Source organism: Rhineura floridana, chromosome 14 (genome assembly GCF_030035675.1).
Source record: "Rhineura floridana isolate rRhiFlo1 chromosome 14, rRhiFlo1.hap2, whole genome shotgun sequence".
NCBI classification, from domain to species: Eukaryota; Metazoa; Chordata; class Lepidosauria; order Squamata; family Rhineuridae; genus Rhineura; species Rhineura floridana.
Window position 1 is genome coordinate 35,471,772 of NC_084493.1, and position 19,951 is coordinate 35,491,722.

General features: G+C 37.3%; 1 protein-coding gene across 2 annotated transcripts in view; it reads right to left on the bottom strand.

The window, feature by feature from the left end:
- Positions 1-366: 366 nt before the first annotated feature.
- The window catches only part of RORA (RAR related orphan receptor A), a 127,936-nt gene continuing 108,351 nt past the window's right edge, over positions 367-19,951 (bottom strand). For both annotated transcript variants that reach the window (XM_061594806.1, XM_061594805.1), the window contains exons 9-10: positions 17,728-17,840; positions 367-16,301 (exon numbers count right to left, since the gene is read on the bottom strand). In XM_061594806.1, coding sequence (XP_061450790.1) covers positions 16,137-16,301; positions 17,728-17,840 — 278 coding nt within the window. In that variant the 3' untranslated portion in view covers positions 367-16,136. The remainder of the gene's footprint in view (positions 16,302-17,727; positions 17,841-19,951) is intronic.

Below are 19,951 nucleotides of genomic sequence, written 5' to 3' on the forward strand. Positions count from 1 at the left end.
CAGAATCACCGCAACGCCACCACTACCAGTGCAGACAGACTGGCTTGAAGGGAAGGCAAAAGCAGTGAAGGAATCAGAGATGGAGTGGGCAGCCTCCTCTAAATAGGCACCTGTTTTCTAGCTGTTCTCTCAGGGTACCCTTTCATGCACACCATATGGGAATTACTGATATTTTATCTTTTAGATCCTAAGCCTTGGGGCAATTTCCACAGTAACACTCAAAACCAACTTGATGTGAAAAATGAACATGACAAAGAGTTTTCCATTAGAAGCTGAAGTTTTATTACAGGAGAACAGTACATAAAGCACATCTAAAATTGATGTGTTCAATGCACTTAATAAAGGTAATTAATATTAAAGGTACAGGTTCTAAGTACAATATAACAACATTCATATTAGAATGAAAATCAGAGTATTTAAAAGACAACATTAAATCTCTTATTTTTACATTTGTATTTACAAAATGAGTCAAAATACTTTATCCAGGATCAGAATAAAATAACAGACTGTTGAGTCTAAGCTGACAAGCGTAACGGTGAGTTGTAAAGAAGATCTGATACAAATGAAAAAATTGATAATGGGGAAAAGATCATTAGCGAAGTTTTATTACAATATTACTTTTAATATTCCTCTCAATGGCTTAAGCTTTTGTCATAGCTAGAAAATGAATTTGTATATACTGTACACATAAGACAACACATTTTGCATGTACAGTACAGATTCATGTCAATTTGTAGTTATTTACAGAAGACTGAGTGTGTTACTCAGTGAGGTTGGTGATGTTTATGTGCTTAATCCTCAAACCAATACATATTTATAAGCATTTATTTTTATTCTTCAAACATGTAATTACACAAGAAACATTAATCACACAAACTTGCATAATTTATAAAACAATGACGCCCAAATAATTAGGGAAAACATTACTTATATAAAGTATGTGATAGACAAATTAAAAGTTTCTCTTTTTAAAAAGTGATTTGAACCAATAAGGGAATGGAAAATAACCATGGACTTGCATTTTAAAGAAGAATGTAGCTTTAAAAAAATAAAATAAATTATCCTCAGAGTGATGGTATTTAAACTTTCTATGTATTAAAATATAGCCAGGGTGCAGATAAGTACATTTGTATTTATTTTCAGAATAATGGTTTGTTTGCTAAACCAAAGTACAGAAGCAGTGCGTGGAACCAGGACATGTGGCTTTAATATTTACTATCCTCTATTATCAAAAAGTGCAGTAAACAGCTTCTTAGATTTCTCAAAAATCTTTGCTAAAGATCTTATAACTTCAGTAATAGTACAGAAAAGAGTTGCAATAAATATTTTAAAGGTATTATCCCACATTTTGATATTTGATATCCATTAGGATTTTGCAAGAGATGATGACAATGATAAATGATAGAATTTGAGTTCTAGCTAAATTGGTCTATTACACATTTTTTAAAGTTACTGTTATACCGTTGCAGTATCTTTTGGTGCCAAATTCTGTTCGGAATTAGGCTGTGCAATTTGTGGGCCATTGGGAACCCACACACGCAAATTCCAGTTTACACTTTGGTTGTAATTTTCTGAATCTACAGCAAATTCATAGTCAAGAGAAATACACATTCTTTATAAGAAGAACATATTGTTAAATGATCACAAACAGTACTAAAAATGTTATCAGCACCATTACAATATTTTTTCATTGTTCTCTATATGTATGCACTGACATGGAAAACAGTCCATACAAGAATTCAATATGATTTACCAATCTTATTGCATGTCTAGTAAAACTTAAGTCCCATTAATTCCAATAGGGCTTATTCCCAAGTGAGTGTGCATAGGACTGCACTCTTAGTGTGACTCAGTCACTTAAATATCTCAAGTCTTAGAAACTCAGGCCAAAACTTTCTAGTTTCTGCTTTGTTTCTGGTATTACTACACGTAGAGGAAATTCTTTATTGTATACACAGAGAACTCCATAGCTCATAGGATGGATCAACCCTTAGATGCATTGGCATCTGTGTGTGCAGTAGAACCCCTGAATTGTACAAATCTGTGGCAGCACAGGGCATATTTGCATTGCCAACTGACCTCCCCCCCCCCGTGGTTGTAGTGTTGTGGGATTCAAATCAACCACAAAAGCTGGGGCAGCCAAGATAACACAGTACAGTGTGCCCATGCTAGTTGTTGTAATGGCACAATCTAGGGCAACACACAAGGAGGACTGGAAATACAGACATCCTAGTCCTATTGGAAGGACAGGTTTATTATGGTTAGGTACAAACCTTCTTTGATAATTACTACTGCATGGTTACAACTCCTTGGTAACATTGTTGCTTATGGGGACTGAGCCATAGGCCTGATTCAGGCAGTTGTCAGCCCTTGCGCACTTGCTTATGGAGTGTGTTAAGTCATCAGTGGGTTAACACAGAGGCACTAATCATGAAATGGCTCCTTGATGTAGGAGCATACATATGCAGCTGTTGAAATTTGCAGTTGATTGCAGTGGCAACATATATAAATAGGCATATATGTATATGCAGCTGTTCATACAATTAATGCCTCCCAACAGCCCCAGGAGTGTCTGAACCAAAACATAGGGGGTTACGTGTTAGTGTTGTAGATTGCACCTAGTGTAGCTCTAATTTCTGTTTATCTCTGTGAAGTCCTTGAACTGGGTCAGAACCATCTTTTCAGGTGGATTCTCCTATGTGCACCACTTCTCTCCCTCCCAATAGAATGTAACTGTACCCCCAGTGTAGCCCTCATAGTGATTTTAGGCATACTGAATTGCATCATTAGTAAATTTTGAATGTTCAATTAAAAAAAGGCCTATATTTTAGTACTTTACACATGAAAGGAGGACACACAAAACTGAAGCAACTGGGTTCTACTAGAGTACTTAGTTTCAGAAGTGCTGCGCCAAAGAATAACTAAAGTGTTGTAGAAATTTAATCTCAAAAATAAAGAATGTGATGGAGGGGACAGGGGAGAGACGAGAAACAAGAAGCAATTTGGATATCAAATATCATTACTGAGGAGTTAATTTTCTCCTGATTAAATATGCTAGACACAACTTTATAGAATGTTACTACATATTCAAAGAAAAAACTGTGTCCCCAATCTAGTACTCTGATACAGGTACTTCGTTGGGCATGTGTGTAAATGTGTATAAGATATATATACACATGCACACATAACTATTCAGTGAAACAGTACAAGACCCAAATATGGATTGTCTAGGAGTAAAACGGGAAAGAGATTTGTTCATAAAATTAACTTATCTAGCACCACACATCAGAAAAAACACAAAAATAGCACACTCTAGTTCTAAACAGCTATTTCTAAAATAGAGTATATAGTAAAACAGATATCATACAGCATAATGTGGTATTTGATAAACAGATAAATATTTGCACCGCATAGGTTTTTTAAATAGTATATTTTATCTATAGAGAATGAAAGCAAAATAGCTATAACCGTACAAAAGGTGAGCAGAACAACATTGAAGAGTATGACTCAGAAGCTGAGACAAACATGACATAAGAATTAGAGCAAGAGAAATTGTGTACAGGCCATTACAAGTCCTTAAATTAGTAGTAAAACAAGGAGTTGGTTGATCAAGTTTAAGAAAGCAGTAAACAAGGTATTTGCATTTACATGCAGATGTCTAAAATTTGTATTTCTTTTAAATCTATGCACAAAAAGTCATTTTTATTGCTTGACATTCAGTTATGGCTAGAATATTTTTAACCTTTACTTTGTACTTTGGAAACAAGAATATTGTTAAAGGTGCCATAAAATGGTTAGCACTGAGAACAGTTTGCGAATAAACCACCTAACACTGCAGTTCTTACATTTTTAAAAGCCTTGTCTGGGGTTTGTCATGTTAAATATATTTAAGGTGGGAAAATACATCATAGCTTGAAGCCTCCCATTGGCTCAAACATCCATACAAAAACACATCTCCGAAAAAAGGAGCAGGCAGACAATACAATTACATATAAAGAAGCAGCCAGTTAATATCCTAATAGTCAAAAGAGTTACCACTGGGGTCTTTTTTTTTTTTTTACAAATTTGTTGAGTCAAAATAGAAAATTTTGAAGTTAAGAAAATATATATACAGTACCTCTGTGGTTTGTGAAATAAAATTCACTATATTGCTTATGAATTGTCTGCATTTATATAAGAGGATAACAAGCAGATTGCAGGGTCCTGTACATTTATGCATCTTCAGTAAAACTTTCTAAGTAGTATGGGAAAGATCAAGTGTGGAAAATAAACATGCACACACCAAAATAAGGATGTGGCATTAAAAATATGCCATGAGCTCAGTTTTTAAAAAAATATTCCTAAGAGGCAATGAGATGAACAGTAAAGATAATAAAGTGAATACCACAGCAGAAAATAAAATTTGAATGGCAAATAATTATTTGTAGCTTTCAGATTCACGACACCTCAACACGCAAGAGCTAACATTTTATTTTTGGATTAAGTTTATTTATTGCTCTGAAGAGTTAATATTATGCCCTGCTACCAATAAATGGAAAAATCCAATTGATGCATTTATATACGTAAAGCGATGGTAGAATACACCTTACTTTATATCCAAATATTTTTTAAAAGTATACAAAGTAATTTCAACATAATACATTTTATACATGAGGACACCTGCACAATCCTCTAAGAATATGCAGTATAGTAGTGAGTTATCACAATACAACCTATGTAGAATTGACTAATGTAAAAATGTTTCATCCATCAATTGGCAATTAATTGGTTGATTATATAGGGCTTTGGTTTGTTCCTAATCACCACTTTACCAGAAATATTCAATTGAAGCAGTGTAAATGCCACAAATGTTAAATCTATTCACATTATTTCAATTGTTTTAAGTGAAAGGATACTCTTATCCAGCTGATGAAAAAGATTGCCTTTATAGTCCAGTACTTTCACCCTCCTCCCCAGCAGCCTGACCTTTAACTTCTAAATAATCTAGCCTTACAAACACACAGTAAGAAACTGATATGTAATTAGGTTACATAAAACATAATAACGGTAATTATTTGGAAATGTCAAAGGGAATAAATACACAAATTAATCATCTAAACATTTTACATCAATTCTGCAAGTTTATAGATGAGTCTAAGGCAATAATCTTAGAAATGAAAACAATCTACAAATTGTTGCCTTGGACATCCACATGGAGCTAGCTTTGGTGTCCTGTAGTTTTATCCCCATGGAAAGGGCAGGAACCAATTATGATGTCAACACGTATCCATATTTACATGCATTTGAGTGTCTTTTGTTAGAACTCAAGATCCAGTGGTTGAACTGAACCCTTTCCATGAACGTTGCCCCCAAACTGCTTTGCCCTCAGCTTTGAAAGATCTACACGAAAAATCTTTTAAAGCCATTCTGACACCAGATTGATCACAAGGTGATCATGAGGATGTGTCTCTGCATCTTTCTATGCATGACTGGCACTCAACATCTAGACAATCAAATAACCAGAAGAACTGTACATTTTTTACATTAGAACTGGCCTATTAATATCTCCCTCACTACATAACTTGTGAATACAGTACAGACACTTAAGAACAAATATAAAAATAAAAATAAATATTATATATGCTTTCTAATTAGTTTAGGGTTGCCATATTGCCCGGTTAGCCGGGTTTTACCCGGATTCTATGCATGCCACCCGGCGCCTGGCTAGCCCTTTAGGTGGCCCGGATACTCAGCTTTAATTTTTTTAAAAAATTAAGTTTCTAGGTGGTCCGGTTCTCGAGATATACATAAAAACGTCAGCCGCCCCTCCCCGACTGTTAAATCTTTCTTTAAACAGTACTGTACTATAGCACTTTGTAGCTTTAACCCCGCCCGTTCAGCATTGCAGCCAATCAGGGATTGTGTTTCAGTTTCATTGATCTGAGGCAGTGTCTAGAAAACAAAATGGTGGTTTCCCCCCTGTTTATCTGAAAATCTCATAAATTGGGTAAGTATATACATTTCAGTTTTTTTTCCTCTTGTGTGCAGGAGTCAGATCTTGGGCAGTGTTTTGAAAACCTTCCCAATGCTTGCTTTTTGTAAGAGCAATGCTAATCCCATATGCCCAGAGTAAATCCCATTGAATTCAATAGGACTTACTTTTGAGTAGACATGGTTATGAATGTGCTGAAAATCAATGGGACTTTGGAGTGAATGTAAAAAAGAATTGTGTTTGTGCCCTCCAGTCCTATTTTAAAGCAAGTAGGCAGGGCTTACTTAGGTATTAGAGTTTTTATTCTATAGGAAAGTAATACTGATTTTTTAAAAACTAATACTGATTTTTCTGCAATGACCAACTGGTTTGACAATAAACTATTATATGGGCTGCATGTATTTGTACATCTGCAGTGTCTGCATGTGCGTGTGCATGTATGGAATCTTTCCGACACCCCTGTGAGGTAGGGTTGGAAACCAAGGCAGCTCACAATAAGAAATAAAGCCATTTAAAATCCAATAACCATAAAAAGAAGTATAAACAGTTGCAAAACAGCGTAAAGTGGCATGATTCGGAATTTTGGGTTGTGTGAATGAAGTTGCTTATCACTTGAAGTTGCATTTCTGTCCCTGTTTGAGTAAGCCCCACTGAATACGCTGGGACTTGCTTCTGAATAAATAAACCTAGGATTGCACTATAAATATCTTTACAGTTTGTGTAAATAATAAATATATTTGATAGTCATGCTTTTATATAAATATTTCTTCATTTATCATATTTTTGGTTGTGAGATGCTTAGTTTTCTGCCTTACTCATAGGAATCTTGTTGTGGTTGGTATGGTATTACATTTAGTAAAGTGTTACTGCCTTCTGTGTTTTTTTTTCCTATTTGCATTTCACTTATCTTTAACCTCACTCCGTTACAGCCATAGAAGCAACAGCAGCATATGCAAGATAATTAACTCCCATTAGTGATAAGAACAAGAATTTATAATTATTATTTCAATTAAAACAAGAAGCTTATCAATACTTTGAAGAGGACCAGATATTTATTTTCTTTCTGAGCCCAGGACTGGGTCTTTCATGATGCCCGGGGGGGGGGGGGGAGCAGGAGAGTAGTTCATAAAACAGACATCCTGGCACTGGTAATCTAATTAGCAAGGTATGTTTGGGGTTGTTGCACACTTCCAGGCCCAGTTTCATTTTGAGTATGGAGGTGGAACCTGTGTAGATGTGGTTGATCAAAGGGAGAAGAAATTTTGAGTTAAGCAAAGCTCTGCTTTTATAAAACCTAAGAAACATACAGATACTTTGAATGTCTGAGTGCCTGCACCAGTGGAATACTGGAGGAACTTGTAAAGCTTGCTGCAACAGTATTTACAACTGAGCATGTGGTGTGAAAGACTCCTTTTCCTAACATTTTGGCTTCTTGTTTTTCTCCACCCACCACATCTTTGAAATATATCGTATATGGTTAACCGTACTGTTGCCCTGACTTACTTTATGTTTGTTGCTATTTTGTGTTTTTATTATGTTTTTATATTGATTGTGTATTTTTATTGTTTTTATTATATTTGTAAGCTGTGCTGAGGTCTGTTTTTAACAGCAAAAGGGCAGGATATAAATTCTCTTAATCAATCAATAAATACTCCATAGTGTTGGAAACTAGAGTCTAGGCATTTAAGGCTAAAAATGTTGCTTTTAAAAAAAAGATTTCTCACATCTTTCCCCATTTTTTGGTGGTAATTCCTAGGCACAAAAACAAAACAACTGGACAATGCAAGTATTAATATGCAAATAACATGCAAATAATTTGCATAATATGCAAATACTTTACATAATATGCAACTTAACCTGCCCGGATTTGTGGAACTGGAATATGGCAACCCTAAATTAGTTTAGCTTTATAGGATTATAATCTCTCCTAGATGTACAGATTTCAGCCTGTAATATTCTGATCACTCTTTCCGGTACACAAACAGGCTCACTCCCTTAAAAATATCTGAGTACCTCTGACACAGCTGTCTCATTTTGTAGGATTGAGGCTGCAATCCAATACACACGTACCTCACAGTAAGTCTCATTGAACCCAATCAAGTTTTCTTCTGAGTAGACATGTATTGGATTGCAGCCTAAATTGCTAATAAATCAGAAAGAAAAGACTACCTTCCGCAAACTACCATTTTAGCCATTTTGGTCTCAGAAGAGAACCAGAATTTAAGCACAACACAACATGCAATGGATGTTTTATTAATGCTTTACTGTGGTTACTTCTGTAAATAAATGTATTGCAATGTTGTAGTAATTAGGAAGAGGGGGAGGGGGAGAAGGACATTCAGCCATTTAGCTAAGTCTTAGCTGCTAAGATGATGAAATCAATTTGTCTTTGGCCTGACTGCTAAATAGAGTGAATGTTAAATTCTTGCCTAATTAATTTCCAATTCATTTAATGCATTTCCTGCTTTAATAAACAAGAGGCACAAACATCACATGTCCAAGAGAGCTTAGCCACTCTGGCTAGGTAGCAAGGGGGCAGAAGTGAGTGGTGGAGCCACTACGGTATCTGAAGCCCTGCCGCTTGTGCCAGAAGGTGGGGGCTGGTAATAAAGTGTTTTTTTGTATTGCTGCCCCAGCTCCAGGCTGGCACAGCAGGGAGGCCTGGAGTTGGCTCTTTCTTGGTGATGAACCAGTTTAGGATTCAGTGACTCATTGGCCAGTCCAGCTGTGCCCCATCCCCTCCACCATGTATTCCACAGTGGCAAAGCCCCAAGATCAGTGGAGGCTAGAAGACGGGGATGTCCACTATATCCTAACCCACTCCGGAAGCAGAGATCTGTGTTTAGAACTGCAGCTTGCCTGCCTTCCACACTCCTATCTGGGCCTTTGAGAACATTTTAGATTCCCTCTCCACATGTTTTGGCACAGAGATGGAACTATACTACTTGCTACTTATTTATATTAATTTTGGGATTATATCGGGGCTTACTATGTGGCTAAAAATCCCCCACAGATTTTATTTTATTTTGTTGAAATGAAGCACATGTATCAACAGTAGGGGAGTTCAATAACCTGTTCTGGGCAGAATATTTTTCTAATTGCATTCTGAGTTATGCGAATCTCATTGTAACAGCAGTTTATAATTATAGTTTTTAAGGGTAAAATGAACTTTAAGCTCAAAATGAGTTAAGCAATGAGGATTAATTTTTATTGCAAAATACTGACAAGGATTTTTATATAAAAATACAATTTCAGACATAATGATGCTAAATTTGTATTGGCACTCAATGAAAACTACCATAACTGTTTCTTTATTATAGAAATTTAAAAAATACAGAGCCCATTTGCTTTGGAACATCTAGTGTACTGCCAGCTTTTCCAGTGTTGTCTAAAACTCTGCCCCAGAAGCCTCTGTATTGGGCAAAACCACAAGGGGCAAGATACATTTACATGTTTACTGTGTAGGATGCACTTTATGTTTTTGGTTTTTTTAATTTAAATTAAGGGTACAGGGAATGCTTGCTTCCTAAGGTAGCACATGGGGAAAAGAGACTTACCTCTCCTGTCCCCAGCCCTAATCAGAATGGAAACTGCCCTTCCCATGTGGCAAAGGGCTTTAGTGTGTGTTTGAGGAATCCCTTTGGCGCCAGTGGGAATTTTAAAGCCCCTAGCCATGCGGGAGGTGCAATTTCCATTCTGATCAGGGCTGGGGAGGGAACCTCCCTTCACTATGTGCTACATTTATGTTAGAATTTATGCATCCCATCGTGCCTGTAATTTAATTAACACAAATCAGTGGTTTTTCACAGTAAATGTAACATGTAGTTTTGTCCCAAGATGGCATGTAAAAGTATTTAAAACATGATAAAGAGTGGTTATCTGAAATAAAATTAAAGTATTTTGTTTCATTGGCTAAAATTAGTTCACTTTTCTAATACATTAAACAAAACACTCACGAGCATTGGAAGCGTTTATTATTATTTTGTGTCAGTCCTTAACTAAGCTGAGCAGAAAAACCCAAACAGCTGAGAGTCAATTAGTTATAAATAGTTTCTGCCAAGTTCAGTTGTGTAATGGAGGGATAGTACTAAATGTTTGAAAAGCAATTTGTCTCAGAAGTACTGGCCACCCTGTTGAAGACTTTTAGAAGATCCCTGAGCACATTAATTTCAGACTTTTTAACCCCAACTTCGGAATGATAGGGCATCTATTATTGATAACAAGATGGATTGTCATTCACAATTAAGTCAATCATAAGGTGCTTATATACCCTTTTTCTTCCCCAATTCGCACTGTCAAGATTTTTTTTTTGTGAATGGCAGGGCATGAATGATTACATGATCAATGTTTTTTGGCAGTGGTGTTAGGATTATTATCTGGCTGCCTCTTGACAACAAGTGATTCAATCAACATTCCTTAGCAAAAGAAAAAGGCAAAAAAAAAAATTCCTGTACAACAAATATGTATTTTTCCCTGAGGGATCAAGGTTAAAACCCGCAAGTGCTCTATGTACATATTGCACTATAGAGGAATGAAGTACATGTGCAAAAAAAGCAACAATGACTGAAGCTTACTAATAAATCTTTTTTTTAATCATTATGCTATGCCCTCACGCATTATGGAATGTTGGTAACACAAATAGCTTTCCTGTCATCTTAAAACCAAACAAACAAAACCCACAACCCACATCTCTACTATGGCACATTCAATGAAATAAAAAGTTTTCCAAAGAGAAGTAGACAAATTCCATCAACAAAAATAATACAAAGTTGGTTCGTTTGTTTTTTTCTTTTTTAGAAAAATTACATTGCTTGCTTTCATTGTTTCACATTACAAAATCTTTTTGTTTGTTAATCTTTAAACAAATCACATTTTATTGCAGGAATATTTCAAGTGCCATCAAATATTTATAGAAGGGTTAAAAAAATAGAAGTCTCTCTAAGTGGTCCAGACAAGGCTTTATATAGAATATTTTTCCACCTTCTGTTTTTGTCTTAAATATCTTCAACACATTTTCTTTATTCTATGGACACTTAATGGCCAGAAACAATCACACACACCATACATACAAGGGCACACACTTTCATACCTTGGCATCCACATGATGATGATGATCTAAAAGCTCCTTAAAAGAACAACCAAACTTAAAACAGTATCTCACATCATGTCATTTCATAGTTTAAAAATGGTATGAAAATTCTAGAGACACAAAAGAACATCACTGTGGTCTAGGACTACACAGCTTATTTTAAAAGCCTTAAAGATTCCAGCAAAATGGGATGGAAGATGAAAACCCAAAACAATTTTAACCAACAGATGTTTGGAGTGCTCCTAACATCTGCAGCAGTTTTATATAATTTCACAGATTATATAGTACAGCCCAGAAAGACTCCTACACTTAATACATTTGAATTCAATCTACAGCCTGCAAGTTTTCCAACTAAATATACTACCTCATCATCTTCAGATTTTAGTCCTTATTCTCAGCTTTTTTGCCAGATAGGTTTTGTCCCTGCTCTGATGCTGACAACTACATCCTTCCAGCTACATCTTGAGTTCTTCAGTATGTCATCTCTTAAACAGGCATCAGCAACAATTCCCACCATTTTACTTTTGCCAAAGCATACTATATTAACTGAGATAAAGAAAACATGTGGGCTAATTTATGCACCTATTGCTGGATTTGGAAAAAAGCTGTGTGATAAAAGTGTCTAATTTTTAGACTGAACTTACAAGATCTGAACACGGTGGTTCATGACAGATGGTTTTGGAGGTTGCTGATTCATAGGGTCGCCATAAGTCATAGTCAACTTGGAGGCACATAACAAAATTTTTAGACATAAAGTGCTTGACTTTTAAGACAGGACTGAATCTGGTGCTTATTTTAGGAGCAAAATTGGGAATGATGCTGCATTCCCTGCAAGTAAGAACAAAGTCAGGATCTGAATATATTTTGTGTAAACACATAACCATAAAATATTTGCTAACAATAATAGAGGTCATGACTGAAGAGTGAATACCAAAATATAACTATCCTATTTACTGCCACAAGTGAATACTGTTTGTTTTTCTCTTGAATCAGCTTTCTACCTTTTGTCCCTAGTAAATGGCAGTCCTTTAATAGGCATTGGCTGATAAATACTGGAGTTTTAGCTTCAACTGAACATGCACTTGAGGCTGGTCACATTCACAATACTTGTTTGCTAACAGTCTGGTTTTAAGCATGGATTGCATCTATTAAAAAGGAATGAAACTGACATTTATTGCCAGTTACTTGGAGAACTTTCAAAATTCAATTCATTCGATGCAATCAAGATGCAGCATACTCGGGTTTGTCAGGCTTTTCTAGGAATCTATTTACTCTGTTTACAGGGGGGTCTTCACTGCATGCATTTGAGAGTTCCTTATAGAAAGGGATGAGTAAGGTCCTATATACACAGAGCAGCAAGCACATATCTGAGCCAGTCATGCCACTTCCTGTGTCTGTTGAACTGTATAGTAGGTGCATTCTTCCCAAGGATCTGGGGTCACTAGTAAAGGCAACAGGTCATTGTTTGAAGTTCCCATTTCTTCATTCCCCACCTAAGTGCCTCAGGAGCATATAGATTTACTGCTGTGGTCACAGACTGGAGATACATGAAGGCAGCCATGCGTATAGTCTCTTACATAGAGGTGCTGGTTCATATTAACGTGTTTGCATGAATAACTCCTGACAGCAAGCCTTACATGGTCCTAAGATGCTTGCATGGCATCATTTGGCTAGTGTGAACTGGGCTAGTATAGATTACTAGAATCCAACATGGATTTTTCAAGAATAAATCCTGCCAGATTAATTTTATCTCATTTTTTGATTGGGTAATCTCCCTGGTAGACTGTGGGAATGCTGTGGGCACAATATATCTTGACTTCAGCAAAGCTTCTGACAAAGTGCCTCACAATATTCTGATTAGCAAGCTAGCTGAATGTGGGCTGCATGGAACAACTATCAGGTGGATTCCCAGTTAGCTACAGAATCGTACTCAAAGAGCGCTTATCAATGGTTCCTTCTCAAACTGGGGGGAGATAACAAGTGGGGTCCTGCAGAACTTGGTCCTGGGCCCAATGCTGTTCAACATTTTTACTGACTTGGATGAGGAGGTGCAGGGAATGCTTATCAAATTTGCAGATGATACAAAATTGGGAGGGATAGTGAACACACTGGAGGACAGACACAACATTCAAAGGGATAGGCTGGAGCACTGGGCTGAAACAATAGAATGTAATTTAACAGGGATAAGTGCAAACTTCTACACCTAGGGGGAAAAAACAAATAAAGTTAGAAGATGGGGGATACTGGCTAGGCCTCATCGTGAATACTGCATCTACTTCTGGTCACTGCACTTAGAGAAGGATGCAGACAAACTGGAACAGGTTCAGAGAAGTGCAACAAGGATGATCAAGGGACTGGAAACAAAGCCCTATGAAGAGAGACTGAAAAAACTGTTTAGCTTTGAGAAGACAGGGGGGAGATATGATAGCACTCTTGAAGTACTTGAAAAGTTGTCACACAGAGGAGGGCCAAGATCCCTTCTCAGTCACCCCAGAGTGCAGGACACGGAATAATGGGCTCAAGTTGCAGGAAGCCAGATTTCGAATGAACATCAGGAAAAACTTCCTAACTGTTAGAGCAGTATGGCAATGGAACCAATGACCCAGGGAGGTGGTGGGCTCTCCAACACTGGAGGCATTCAAGACTAGGCAGCTGGACAGCCACCTGCTGGGTATGCTTTCATTTGGATTCCTGCATTGAGCAGGGGGTTGGACTCGATAGCCAACTCTACTATTCTATGAAATAAAATAATTCTAAATAAGCAACCTTGGATACTCCATTTGGTATGAAAAGAATCCCTAAAACTGGAGTCATTAATTGGAATTCTGTTTTTAACGTGTTTATGTTCATACAGAATTTCTACATTCTGAATGAAGCCCCTAGAGAGATTAAAGATATGCTCCAGAGAAATAAGGGGGGGGGAGAGTAGTATTCCGTAGCCCCAATAAATATGTGTGTCCTTTTTTGTTTCTCTTCAGTTACAAAATATTTCCTAAAAGGTGTGTGATTCACTTATACTGGAAATACCACACTTGAAACAGCATTACAGTATGTCTGCTAACAAGTACCACCTGAAAAGTTCAAAATCACATGTACAGTTCAAAGTTATATTGATCTAATTGCCACTAAGAAAGCATACTGTATAGGCATTTCTTTGTCTGGAAAGGTGTGAAATGACATCTAAATGGCATCCATTTTAACTATACGTATGAAATCAGGGGTTCTGGTGGCCTAGTTAAAATGAGCCTGAAGAGTATGGTGTTTCTTATTGGTGGTAATATCTTATTCCTCAGAAGGTGGGGAAGAACAGAATGTTGAAAGAGAAAATTAGGCATGGCTTGAGGCCATCCCCAAACTCATTTCTTACGGTCAGATATCTCATTTGAACAAAATATTGTATTTTTACTTCATAATGCGATATTCACATAATTGACCATCTTGGACAGTTTCTTATGTGTGACTCTAGATATAAGCAGCTATAGTGCAGCCTTCAGCTGAAATCAGCTGAACTTGAGTTTCAGGATTTTTATTTTTTATTATTATTATTATTTAGTTGACACAATGCCAACTCAGGTCGCTTTGATTTCAAAAGAAGTGAGAATCTGTTTAAATTTCATTGTTTACTTTATGGAGTAAATAGCCACATGTAAACCCATTATTTACTAAATGAAATAACAGCAGTGCCGCAATCCAATAAACAGTTATTCAAGCTTAAATACTAAAGAGATTTAGGTGCTCTTAACTGTGCATTGGATTAAAGGCTATTGAAACAATCCACCAGGAAACACTATTGCACTTTGGTTAGCTCCTGTTCATTTCAATGGGGACTGCACAAGAGAACTTCGTGATGGATTGTACCCTGTCTGCCTCAGCGTATGGACTAATGGTGCAAGCACAGACAGACAGACAGACAGACACACACACACACACTCTTTAAATGTAAACAAAAGTATTAGGAGCAATATTTCCAAAACACAGGTGTCTAAAATTTGGCTGTCTGAATCCATATTTACTCACCTAAATAAGTGGGCTTACTTAAAAAATGAGGTGATTTTTCAGTAGCACCTTTAAAGTGATTAAATATAGATTTCTTCATCCCTATGTCAGCAATCAGGTTTAATAATAGGGATTGTTTAATTTGTATAATAAACTTGTGTTTTAAAAACACAAGCTGAAACTAGCAGTTTAGAAACTTGTCTTTCCCACTACCTCCCTGCCCCATTACACAAAATCACTGAAGGTATTTCATGATGTGACCAGCCTCTCTTTAAAAAGTGAATATGAAAAACAGCAGCATAAACACCTTGCAGTGTCCCTAACCCTTCCAAGTCTCCCTCAGTTAAACTTGAATTTCTGGTGCACATGCAGCACGACAATGAACACGCTAGCATATAATTTAAAAGAAAAAGGTGCAAAATGAAAGTGCCTTATCAATTCAACAATAAAAGCTATACCAGTAACTACATTTTATATTAATTAAAACAATATTATAAACAATATCTCTTTTGCTATATATAGACTTCATGCCCATTTACCCTGTAATAGATTATAATGCTATTGTAACTATTGCTATGGACCCTTTTCATGCCATTCCGCCTACTGGCAACGGTAGGGTGAAAAGAAATCATCCTTCATGAAACAATGAGCAAGTTGTGCAAACTGATGCTGAAGCCTCTGCAATGCACACCAGTCGCTGGTTTCTAGCTGGAGATTCTGTTCTTACTAAAAAATGTTCTATGAAAGTCTGTAGGCAGTGAGTTACAAAGAAAAGGAAACCTCCTGATTTTTTAGTACCCTCATTCTGCGTAAACAGGTCAAAGACAGAAGTCAAAACAGAAAAAGGGTCCATATCGGTAGGCATCATGGAAATCATATGCATGAGAAAAACAAGTTCAACTTTTGTTTCATTTTTCCCATCCTTTTTGCCTGACCCTGTTTGCCAGAAGATGTGCAGTGTGTTGTCTCTCTAGGTCTATGCAGGGCCATATAAAGTGTCCTTGTTTCTTTTAGCTTTTTTCTCCTTTTCTGTTTTAATGTTTGTACTTCAGACATTCTAGAAGTGCTTAAGTGATACATTTACCCATCCATCTGCACTGCTGGCTCAAATTCTGAAGTGAATAACTCCTTGTATAATGGAGGAAAATGAAGTCGCACAATGTCTGGGTATATTGCTCTAAACGCCATAAGCTTTTCTGTATGTCGGCCACACAGTGCTCTTAAAGTGGACACTTTGCATATTAGCTGTGGGGAGAAAAAAGCAACATGAATTAGATTTACATGTATGAAACTGTTTTGGGGTCTTTTAATTTTGTTCTTCAATGTAGTAGTCTTACAACCATCTACGTTTCCTTGTAATACTGTAGGAACTGGGCTAGAGAGTGACTATCTAATACCATCCATGAATAACTTCCCAATGACTGACAAAAACCAAGGAGCAAATAAGAACTCTTGTTGCCTGCATCTGAATTCCGCCTCTCAAAAAGTGTTCCATATAACTGTTTGTTGTGGGTGACTTACAGAGCCTAGAAAACTAAAGTAGCAACAGTCAAATCATCCATTTAAATTGTTTCATTAACATCATTAACAAAGAATATGTAACTTAAAGAAGGTAACATTCCTTGTGAGACTGAATGCAATTTATATAATTTTGACATGTATCAAGATTATCTTTCATTTCCAAAATCTAAGCATCAGACCTGCAGCCTAACTAGTGCTCAACTTCTAAAGGGTGAGCTAGTGGAGCTCATTCCTGCTTGAATGTCATACACTGAAAGAAATGCACATATGCTCAAAAGCATTCTCCTCCTGCTGTACTGCAGCCTCTTTCCTAAAATGAGGCCAGGTAGCCCTGGTTTAAATTAACCCTTGAGAGCAGATGAATATGTTGGGTGGAACCAGAGGCTGAGGCAAACATCATCTAGTTTTGTTGAGGAGTGTGGCTAATTTTCCAGTCTTCAAAAACAAAATCAATATCACTTTACTTCCTCAGCCCATTATTTCCATCTTAGTAGAAAATGGTTCAGACTTGCTAGATCAGTTTTTAAGCAGGAATCACAAAACATGTCATAAACTAAACTGCTACTTACATTACATGTATTTATTTATTTATTTCTATTTGTAATCTGCTATTCACCATATGGTCCCAGGGCAGGGTATACTGAAGTCAAAACGACAATTTATTTGAAATAAAATCATCATCTAAAACCATAATTTAAAACAAAGCATTGCCCTCCATCCCAAAGGCCTGGGCAAAAAGATGTGTCTTGGCCTGCTGCTGGAATGGTAGAACCAAGCAAACATCGGAGCGGAGGGCATTCCGCAATATTGTGACCCACAACAAAGAAGCCCCTCTCATCTGCCAGCACCCCTTGAACTTTGCTGCTAAGTCTAGTTAAGGGAACCTTAACATTCACGACACAATGGTCTGGTTCACACAGTACAGTAAGCCCAAGTATTGCTACCAGGACTGTGCTAATAATGTGCAGGCTCCTGAAGAGAAGCTCACAGCTGCCTTGGTTACAGCTTGTAGTTCATGAAGAGAGCTTAACCACAAGTCCTAGTTTAGACAACACTCTTAAACCAAACTCTAACCAGCAGTAAAAAAGACCACGGAGGAAGCTTACTGTGTTGTGTGAACCAGGCAATTATCAGAGTCAACAGCCCTTACTTTTGTTAAGATTCCGTCTTCTCGGTGGTTCTTTTGCAAGACATGCTGAAGAGCTAACTGAATCTTCTGTTGCAGCTTTTCTATTTTCACTTTTTCCTGAAGCCATGATCGGTCTAAAATGAAAATGAAAACATTTGTGTTGCTCTTTCCATCTACAGTATATAATTACATACCCTATATATCCTGTGCTCCCTGTCACAGGTTTGATCATATCTGTGGTGATTTTATCTGTGGCCGGATTCAAAGTGTTGGTTCTTACCTATAAAGCCCTTAACGGCATCGGACCGCAATACCTGGCGGAACGCCTCTCCCACTATGTACCTACCCAGTCGCTGCGCTCGACGTCGAAGGCCCTTCTCCGTGTCCCAACACATAGGGAGGCACGGAGAACGATAACTAGAGCTAGGGCCTTCTCAGTGGTGGCCCCCGAACTATGGAACGCCCTCCCTGATGAGATACGCCTGGCGCCTTCTTTGTTATCTTTTCGGCGCCAGGTAAAGACCTACCTCTTCGCCCAGGCATTTTAAAAATTTAAAAATTTGAATTTAAAATTGAAATTGAAAATTTTTAATTATGTTTTATTGTGTATTGTATTTACATTGTATTTAATATATTTACTTGTATTTTAACCTGTTTTATTATGCTGTACACCGCCCTGGGAGCTTATTGCTATAGGGCGGTCTAAAAATGTAATAAAATAAAATAAATAAATTCATTACTTGTGTTTAAAGTCTTACATATCAAAACATACAACATGGCTAACTTTAGTATTCAAAATGCTTTACAGTTCTGAAACTGCCTTCCACAATGAGGATCTTTTATTTATTTGGTAATATCTGGCAACATTAATGGGATCCTTCTGGGAGGAAGAACAGGATATAAATTTAATAAATACATATATAAAATGCAACATTAAACAACATCCTAAACGTAAGCTTTTAAAAATCATGGAAATGGAAATGGACTGCCTTCGAGTCGATTCTGATTTATGGTGACCCTATGAATAGGGTTTTCATGGTAAGCGGCATTCAGAGGGGGTTTACCATGCCCATGTCTTAACGTTGGGTTGGTTTCAAATAAACTCTCATTCAGATAGTCTCCTAACACAGTGATCCTAAGAATTAACAGGATTGGGTGCAATCATCACTCATAGACTGCAACAGCAAGTGATAATTTGTATATCTGAATTAGCTACCACAGCAAAAACCTGACAGATCTGATGCCACGGCTATAATCTCAAATAGGCTGCCTTTTAATGGAGACATTTCTGACAGTAGGATATGCACTGTCAAGTACAGAGTTGTCAACTGATATATAGGCATGTATGAATCAGCTCATAAAGTCATGTTTTCTGATGCTTCCCTATTTATTTATAAAAAATATTGTTATACTGCAATTTCAAAAAGAAATCAAAGCGGATTATAGCCATTACAATACAATAAAAAAGCCACACAAAAATTAAAACAGATCACTGTATTTTTCTTAATTGCATAAGCCTAGTGGCAAAGAAAAAATGCCAGCAAATGTATGAAAGTTAATACAGAAGGCTAACACTCCATTGGAAGAGCATTCCACAGGAGCGGGCCAATACCATTGAAGACTCTGTTTCATGTTGATGTCAAATGAGCCTCACCACCTCTGGGGACAACCAGCAACACTCCTACAGATGATCTCAGTGATCGATCTGGGATACAAGGGTGGTCCCTAAGGTACCCAGGACCTACGTTATTCAGGGGTTTGTAAAGTTATACAAGGACCTTGAACCTGACTTGGTAGAATATGGGCAGCCAGTGCAGATGTTTTAACAGTGGTGTCACATGTTGTCAGCCATGTGCCCCCATCAGTAGTCTGGCCGCTGCATTCTGCACTAGCTGGAGCTGTCAAACCAGGCCCAAGGGCAACCCCACATAAAGAGTGTTGCAGTAATCCAGCCTCAAGGTTGCCAACACATGGACTACAGCGGGCATGCTATCCCTTACAGGAACAGATGTACCTGGTGAATGAAACAAATCTGGTAAAAGGCACTCCTACCCACATTTGGGCCTCTAGAGACAAAGATGTATCCAGAAGTGTCCCCAAACTATGTACCTGCTCCTTCAGAGGGAGTGCAACCCTGTCCAGAATTCAGCTATCTCCTAAACCACCCAAAGTCTCCATTGTTCCAGGATTCAAACACAGTTTATTGGCCCTCATCCAATCTACCACTGCATTCAGATACTGGTTC